Raw genomic sequence first — 8,913 nt, forward strand, 5'->3', positions numbered from 1 at the left:
GGTTAGATCTTGTCAACATGATAACTCGAGAAAAATGTCACCCAGGATTTTGAATTGACACCATAGATGAATCTCTCCTCAAAATTTGGTGCCCTTAATTTCAAGGTCAGAGTTCAGGTTTTCTAAACATCCTGTGAATGCGATGTTCAAGAAAGATGTCACCTCAGATTTTCTAATTGATTCCACAGTCTCATTTGCTAGGAGGCCGATGGGCAGGACTGGTAGCTGCCAGCCAGTTTAATGATGTCACTGAGAGAAGATCTCTTCTGTGGTCATCTCAGGCTTCAGTCACACAGGCTTGAATAGCAGTCACTATTAAATGTATGGTGGTAGCTGTCTGACACTGGGTGAAATCAGTTGCAAAGAGGTTTCTGTAATGGGCAGCAGAAAATTGAAACACTTTTTCAAGTCCAGTGTAAAATAAGAAAATTAGAGTTGTGAAATATTATAATTGACATTCAGTTGTGCAAATTTCTTGTAAATAAACAGGTCCGACCACACTCATGCTTATAAAGTCTTAAGATGTGTCTTAAAACAGAAGATATGATCTGAAATCCACTTTAGATGTTTGTTGTTGTTGTTTTTTTATTCTCGGCTTCTTTTTCCTCACCCTCCTACACAATTAGCTCTTACACTGAGACCATGCTATTTGTGGAACAGGCCAGACTGACTTGATTTACGGACAAATTTCTTGAGAAAGCCAGTTACTCTTGGTGGTTAAATCCTAGCACCTGAATATGCTAACTTAGCAAGCTGTGCTGTGCAAATTCAGGACAAATCACAATATTATTAAGCTTGTCCTTATACTTAGCCGCATACTTACTGTGATGTGTATTCCCATCTCATTTTTGGTCTTAAATTGTATTTAAAGCAGCAAAAAAAAAATTACTTTCAACTCACAGTTTTGGATTTTTAATGACAAATGAAATCCTAACAACTCTAAATGGTAAATGAATGGTTTTATTGTGTAAAATCAGGTCTCGTCTGCTCTTTTAGGAACTCTAAACTATATTTTTTCTGAAGCAGTGATGCAGCTCACAATGTGCCACTACCTCACAATATATCACCACCCCGAAACAAATACAGTACTTTTGTTCCTTCGTGTTATGAGATTTGCTCATGCGAAAACGCACACACACTTGCATCACGCTCTCGCACACAGACAAAAAGTTTAAAAAGGAAAAATAACATTTGAGCACACGTGACTGGCTCTGCTAAAAGAAGAAATCCATCCCCTGCGCCATTTGTGTTTTTATTCGAAACTCAACTGAATAAAATAAACGCCATCCTCAGTTCGGTTTTCCTTTTATTATTCAATTTACATCAATTTGAGGTGTAGCAAAATAAAAACAAAAATGATCATGGTCATTATAAAAAAATTTTTTTTAATGTACACACCCTTTACACACACAGAGACAACCCACCCTGGCTGCTTCTGAGGAGCTGTTGTTGGAGGTCCACATTCAGCTGTGGAGGTGTGGACACCACAGGAGGCCTCCGAGCTCGCCTGTCTCTCCTGTCTTTACATGACTGCACCCCTCCCTCAGGGTGGAGTTTGAGTGTGTGGTGTGAAGCTAGTGGGAGGGTCAGAGATGCGACTGGTGATTTCAAGCTCTAGATCTAAGTCATTAGTGTCGGGGGGGGTGAATGAAGGTAGAAGAAAGCCACAAATTGAGCTCTTTCTCTCATACTGATAACAAAACAGACAGAATGTGTGTTTAAGTATAGAGACACTGACCCAAATGCAACGCTGCGATCTAGGAATACAAGGACTGAAATTACTTTACACAAACAACATAACACCTGTCCAGTCCAGGTTTTCACTTAAAGGCCACCTATTATGCTTTTCCTTATTTTCTGTTATATCTGTCACTGTTACAGTGATGGATCTTCGTTTTTGTTTTTTTGTTATCGTCTCAGGCGCAGGAGTCGTCATAGCACCTTCCGAATACAGAGCAACCCAAAACAAAGATGGCGGTTCAAGCTCTAGATCCATCTGAAAGCTAAAGGTTTGGTCAGCTCAGATTTGAATTCAACATTTTCACTTTGTTTGTCAGTGTGAGGTAGCTTTGAACAATCTGGATGACTACAATAAGAAAAAAAAAAGCAAAGCAAATTCTTCTTCAAAATAAATTTCTTTTTTTTTCTTGGGTCGTGGTGGTCGGGGTGGGGGGGTACAAACTGGGCCTTCTTGTGATGGCCAGTCAAGGGGTACAGGACACTGGAAACATACATCCCAAATGTAACCTCACTTTCCCAAAAGTGTTGGTGCGCATCTAGACACATGTACACACATAATGTGGAAATATATATAAAACCATCTGGTTGTTTATAAACACAGACTTTTACAACAATGGAACCAAGGATTTATAATACACAGTAAAAGCTTCTGCTCCCGCTCACGATGGACGGGCCTGGAGCTCACACTTTCACCTACTGAGATTTTTATTTTTTTATTGGTCTACACGGATTCAAAATGCAATATTTGTGTGTCAGGAGAGAAACAGGGAGGGAGGTGGAGTAGGACTGCGACAGAGGTTGTAGTGGAAAAGGGGGCTTGGCTTACTTACAAAGAAAACCCGTCCAGTCCTACCTCAACTCTTCCTATTCAGGTTAAACAATAAATAAGTGACATCAAGCCATGTTTCTGTTCATAACTTGTTCGCTCTGTGCCTCTTCCTCTTGGCTTCCTGTCAACAGCGGGCCATGGGAAACATGACTGGATCTCAGGAAGCGGGTTGACAGAGAGTGCTGGTGTGGTGTACAGATATTGCCGGTGCCCTTCAGTGCTAACATCCAAGGAGTACACCTTGGAGAGCACTTTGTAGTGAGAGAAAAAAACGATCAATTTTCTTTTATAATTTCCAGTCTTCTTTATTGTGGGCATGTGTGTAATGTTTCATGGTTTAGTTTATTTATTTCCTGTTTTATGGGGGGCCATCGTGAAACTCCGCTTTAGATAAAGCAGACAGGGCCTACATCCACTCCGAACTCCTGATCTGCTCCTCCGATGTCCAAAGGAGCAATGTCCGTGATTGGCAGACGGGAGGTTTTCTGTGTTTTATACTCAAAGACAGTCTTGCCCCACTGGCCTGTATGTGTCTGTTGAGTGAGACCAAAGGAATGTGTTACAGTTCAGCCTTACTGCATAGTAAAATTTCTAACATGATTTGAATTAACAGTTATTTTCTCAGTCCTTTTCCCACACTCACCTTGCAGCCATCCTCCAACACATTGTAAGTGAACCGACTGTTGCCCTCTGCACGGATCTCCACCTCATTGTAACCCTGTAGCAGCAGAGCCTTCTTCAGGTTGCCGGTGGCCTGGTCCAGGTAGGCAATGCTGTTCTTGCAGTGGTAAGTGACGTTCTGGGATGCTTCATTGGACAGAAGCCTCAAGAAGGTCAGCTGGACGCTGGCAGCGACGCCAGCAACGCCATCCTGAGCGTAGTTGAACTGTGGAATCAGACAACAGGTGGGAGAGTTAGCAGCTTGTACATTAGACTCTTTAAGAGGAGTTTGATGTTCACTAATGATGTATGTGTGCACTCACATGGAATCCTCCATTCATTGTCTCTCCGAACCAGACGTGTTTGCGTTCCTTGCTCTTGCTCGTCCACCAGTTCTTCTTTGGTACCTTGGCGATGCTTGGATAGACACAGGTCTCTCCGGTCTCCATGTTACAGAAGACCTTGATGGCATCAGCCGTGCTGCCAATGTTAGGATCAACCCAGTATTCACCTGAGAAAATGAGACAGTTGAGTTAATGAGGAGAATCCTAATCACTAAATGGAAGATTTAGCCTGTTCAACTGCTCATATCTGAAGAAGAAAAGTTAATTATCATAAAGAAGAGTGATGCAGCAGGATTTTAAAGCCAGGCTTATGACATTTTCAGGAGCAATGCTGTAATATGAATGGTCCATCAAAGAGTATACATAAAAAGTATGAAAAGCAGATTTGCTCCCGTCTTGGTGTGAAGGATTTATCAAGGTCTGCTGCTTCTTGTCCCTATTCAGGCAGAACAAGTTGTCCTGACACACTAAGCCATTAGTGTCACTAATGATTTGGGCGGGTGCAGTGGGGGGTGAACTGAAGGTAAAAGAAAGCCACAAATTGAGCTCTTTCTCTCATACTGATAACAAAACAGACAGAATGTGTGTTTGAGTATAGAGACACCGACCCAAATGCAGCGCTGCGATCTAGGAATACAAGGACTGAAAGGATTTTACACGAACAGCATAACACCTGTTCATGCAGTCTGGGTTTTCACTTAAAGGCCACCCTATTATGCTTTTCCTTATTTTCTGTTATATCTGTCACTGTTACAGTTGTGGATCATTTCCCGTGGTTTTTTGTTATCATCTCAGGCACACAGCTCTAGCTGAAGGCCCAGAAGCCAGGGGCAGCCAATGACAAGAACAGTGGTTTAAAGGAAGAGGAAGGAAAGGAAAACAGCTTGTTTCAGATATGGATGGACTGAGAGGCTCAGTATAAAATAAAAAACAATTATTTTAAATTGAGAATCGTGCAAAGTTACTCTACTTTAGCCAAATAATAAAAATATGGAGTCGCAATCAGGGATCCTATACCGTATGATACATGATATATGGTCAGACCTTAGTGTCTGGTTTTCTTACCGCTCTTCCACTCAGGGTGGCACAGTTTGAGGTCTCTGCAGGTGCGAGCGGGATTCTTCTGTGAGCCGTCAGGGCTTCGCAGGTTATCAATCTGGTTGATGATGGACTTTAGTGTTGAATCGACCTCAATGTCATGCTGCCTCACAGAGCTGGATGCCTCATCGGCCCTCATGTACCTGAGAGGATCGGGGCCCTTCTCCACCTGACCCAGGCCAGCAAAAGCAGACATGTCGATGCCAGGGCCAGGTGGCCCGGGAGGACCAGGTGGTCCGGGATTACCAGGAGGACCCTGGAAGAAGGCAAAAGCAAGAAATGAGACCTGACTGAAATAGAATAGCATACAGACTCATTTGGTTGTAGATTATTATTCTCGTGACATGTTACATACAGCAGGACCAGATTCTCCAGAGCGTCCACGAGGTCCAGGAGGTCCAATGGGGCCGGGCTGTCCATTAGTTCCATCTTTGCCAGCAGGTCCGGCTGGTCCAGGGGGTCCCTACAGAACGAGAGGATGAAAAGCAGTTTCATTAAGTGAGCTTGGGCTTTTTTTTTCAAAGTGTAAAACTTTATTTCTTCAGATCCACAGTGAAGTCTGGATAAGAGAATCTGATAAAGGAGATCAAATGCACCAGCAGTTTCTCTCTATTACCCTCAGACCCTTTGCCTTATTATGCATGAAGAATATTTGTATGGTGACATTTCCCTTCATTTTTCTTATCATGCTCAGTGCTTAGCTTATCAAGAACAGAGATTGAAGCCCATTTCGGATCTCAGTGGGAGTGGGTTTCACAAATCACAGTCCCCCCTGTCTGTCTGCCACTTTTCCTCACAGAGAGTAATTACAAAATGCCTCAGCTGCCCATCTTATCACAGCGGTGGGTAATTAAAGCACACGGCCTTTCCTGTCCCCATCTTCTTCTAGGTGATTGGAGAATTACAAAAATGCTAACCTGTGCCCTCCATTACCATCATATAGTTTCTGTGTTAAAGGTGCAGGATGGAAATATAGTTTTTCATCTCTTCTGCTTCGTTTGCTCACCTTAGCGCCGCTTGGTCCTGCAGGTCCGGCAGGTCCAGAATCTCCAGAGGGACCCTATTGGGACAAAGATGATAACAGATCAGGAGAAAGACGGAAAGCGGCACCGAATGGATGAACTATTAGATGTATATTAAAGTGCTTACAGGGGGTCCGGAAAGACCCTGCAGACCAGTGAAGCCACGGTGTCCCTTCTGCCCCCTCTCTCCAGCCTCTCCAGCTTCTCCTTTGTCTCCACGTGGTCCTTGAGGTCCCTGAAGTAAAGATTCACCTTTTAACATTCATGGATTTGTACATGTGGCAGTTTTAATCAAATAAAATCAGAAACTAAAAAAAAACAACAACTTAATGATAAAATACATTTTGATTTAATGATACTTACAGCCGTTCCTCTAGCTCCAGCTGGTCCTGGGGGTCCTGCAGGTCCTTGAGTACCCTAAAAAGGAAATAATAGGTGTGGGTGCCATTTAAAATTACATTGAGCTTGGGGTTCTTACGTTGTTTTGTGATACTTACAGCATCTCCTCTGTCTCCCTGCTTGCCCAGGGGTCCTACAGGGCCAGGGGGACCAGGGCGGCCAGAAGCTCCGGGAGCGCCAGCAGGACCGGTGTTACCTCGCTCTCCCTGCAAATGAATGGAAGGTGTTGATGCAGGTTAAAAACAATTTATGTTAACGAGCATTGAAAAGTCTTTTAAACAATGAGTTGCTGAATTGATTTAGTGTATTTCAGTGAGGATGACGTCCATTACCTTGAGTCCAGGAGAACCATCCCTACCAGGGGGTCCATCTGATCCAGGGGTACCCTGAGAAATAAAAGCATGTTTTTTGTTATTTAACGTGCATTGATTTGATAGATGAAGATGACTGTATTATTTCCTGCATTGTAAATATTGCTATTTTGTTGTTATTGAAGTTCAGTTCCTGACCTCTCTACCAGGCTCCCCAGAAGGTCCACTAAGTCCAGGAGGCCCAACTGGTCCAGGAGGTCCGCGGTCACCAGCAGAACCAGTAGCACCCTGTTTACCAGGCTCTCCCTACACACACAGGATATATTTTTATCTTTCAATCTAGCATTTGACATTGAAGGCCCAAAATAATCCTCTGACTTTGAAAATCAACTATGTTATCAGAAAGCTCACACTTTATTTGAATGTACTGCAAATAACAAGGTTTTATCTTTGACAAGTTTAAGACAAGTCTTAAATAAAACAAACCATAGCTGTAATTCTGGAAAAATGTACATCCAGATTTACGAAATTAGACCAGCGTCAGTTTTTCACACAGTTTACGTGAAGGATAAACATAGCTAAACGTTTTGTGTGCAAGCCAAAGCACTCACAGAAGGTCCAGGAAGACCAGCGAAGCCTCTCTCTCCACGCTGCCCAGGCAAACCAACAATACCACGGGAGCCAGCCAAACCCTGGGGACCCGAGGGCCCTTCAGTACCCTATAGAGTCAAGACAGAGATGACTGAGTCATGAAATACAGTCAATATCTGGCAAATATTGCAGGTGATTCAGACTGGATGTTGGCTTCAGTGTCGGGTACTTATGGTTTCCTGTGAAGTGCAAAAATAAACTCACAGGCTTCCCTTCCTCTCCAGGCTCTCCTTTCTCTCCCTGTAGGCCTGGTGGTCCGCGAAGCCCAGCATCTCCTGGTCTTCCTGAAGGGCCGGCATCACCACGAACACCCTTTGGTCCATCTTTACCAGCGGGGCCAGGAGGACCAACAGGGCCAGGGTTACCCTTTGAAAAGACAGAATTTCACTGAGTAAGAGCAAAAATACACATAATCTACAAACAAAAAGAGACTAATTTCTTTGTGCAGCTTATTATTGACAAAATACCTACATTAGGACCAGGAAGTCCAACTCTGCCAGCAGCACCAGGGAAACCTGTGGTACCCTGTCAAGGAGAAAGAGATCAATAAACATGAATTTGTCCTGGCCCACTGACCTGTTCTAATATGGTAATCCTAAATTTGAATTTTTCTAAAATGTTAAGATTTATTGGTTGAGAACATTCTCCTAATTCTTATGATGTATTAAGTATTTGATAGTAAACATTTAACAAGAGCTTCCATTTCATTGCCAAAGTTTTATAAAATCAACCACCAAACCACCCAGTTTGCCTTCGGTCGTTATAATGAGCAAACTGAATTTGGGTGTGGTTCTGAAATGGGATGCCACGGCTGCAACAAACCAGTCTGTGAAATTTCTTCTGTTCTAGATATTCCACAATTAACTGTGGTTAAGTGGTATTATTGTAAAAATAGAAACAGCAACTCAGCCATCAAACTGCAGACCATGAAAAGTTGCAGGCACATGGTGTGTACAAGTCACCATTACTCTGTTGATTGAATAATTTGTTCTAAACTTCATCTTGCATTAAAATCAGCACGAAAACTGTCTCCTGGGAGCTTCATGGCATTTATTTCCATGGCAGTATATATATGTAATGTATTGGCGGCAGACAGATGAAAAGTTAACGTAAAAAATAGATATTAAATGTAGGCATCGTATCTGAGTAGAATTCAGTTCATCACAGACCAACAAAACAGCTCAAGTGGACTCTGGGATTGGTTCTTTGGGATGCTGCTGAAAGGACATAACAATATCCATTTGAGTGACTTCCCTTCATTTCATGTTTTGATGGCATGGTTGGTGATCAGGCAAGTTCAATTTAAAGGAACCCAAAGACCAAAAACCATGCCACCATCGTCAACCATAACAGGGAGTCACAAACTTCTTTTTGTTTAGTTTTTTGTAGGTTTTTTTTAATTTGTGTTTTTGATTGATTGATTGATTGATTGATTGATTGATTGATTGATTGATTGATTGATTGAGGGTCTAAATGTAATAGTAAACAGAGAAATGGCTGAGCCATATTTCCCTTCAGAGGAAATGTCATGCTTCATTTTCAGAGGCAGGCAGCAGTGGTGCAGTGGTATAGGTGGTACAAGTATACGCAGAACAAGCCTTGCATGGTCTATCTGTACCTGTGTTGGTTTTCTCTGGGCACTCAAACGGCCCACCTCCCACAGTCCAAAAATGTGCCTTTTAGGTTAACTGGTGATTCTACATTGGCTGTAGGTCACTGTGAGTATAATTGAAGGTCTGTCTTGCTGTTTTTGCCCAGTGACAGCTGGGATAGACCCCATAGGTTCAGAAGATGGATGGATGGATGGATGGATGGATGGATGGATGGATGGATGGATGGATGGATGGATGGATGGATGG

General features: G+C 42.8%; 1 protein-coding gene across 1 annotated transcript in view; it reads right to left on the reverse strand.

Annotated features, from left to right (window-relative positions):
* Positions 1-1,289: 1,289 nt before the first annotated feature.
* The window catches only part of LOC102206944 (collagen alpha-1(II) chain-like), a 22,851-nt gene continuing 15,227 nt past the window's right edge, over positions 1,290-8,913 (reverse strand). The window contains 14 exon segments of the mRNA XM_013910512.1: positions 1,290-3,102; positions 3,213-3,455; positions 3,553-3,740; positions 4,639-4,927; positions 5,027-5,134; positions 5,678-5,731; positions 5,821-5,928; positions 6,057-6,110; positions 6,191-6,298; positions 6,425-6,478; positions 6,602-6,709; positions 7,015-7,122; positions 7,259-7,420; positions 7,526-7,579. Of these exon segments, the coding sequence (XP_013765966.1) occupies positions 2,956-3,102; positions 3,213-3,455; positions 3,553-3,740; positions 4,639-4,927; positions 5,027-5,134; positions 5,678-5,731; positions 5,821-5,928; positions 6,057-6,110; positions 6,191-6,298; positions 6,425-6,478; positions 6,602-6,709; positions 7,015-7,122; positions 7,259-7,420; positions 7,526-7,579 (1,785 nt within the window). The 3' untranslated portion in view covers positions 1,290-2,955.

The sequence above is a fragment of the Pundamilia nyererei genome, unplaced genomic scaffold (assembly GCF_000239375.1).
Source record: "Pundamilia nyererei isolate P.nyererei 1_Seehausen unplaced genomic scaffold, PunNye1.0 scaffold00044, whole genome shotgun sequence".
In the NCBI taxonomy this organism is placed as follows: Eukaryota; Metazoa; Chordata; class Actinopteri; order Cichliformes; family Cichlidae; genus Pundamilia; species Pundamilia nyererei.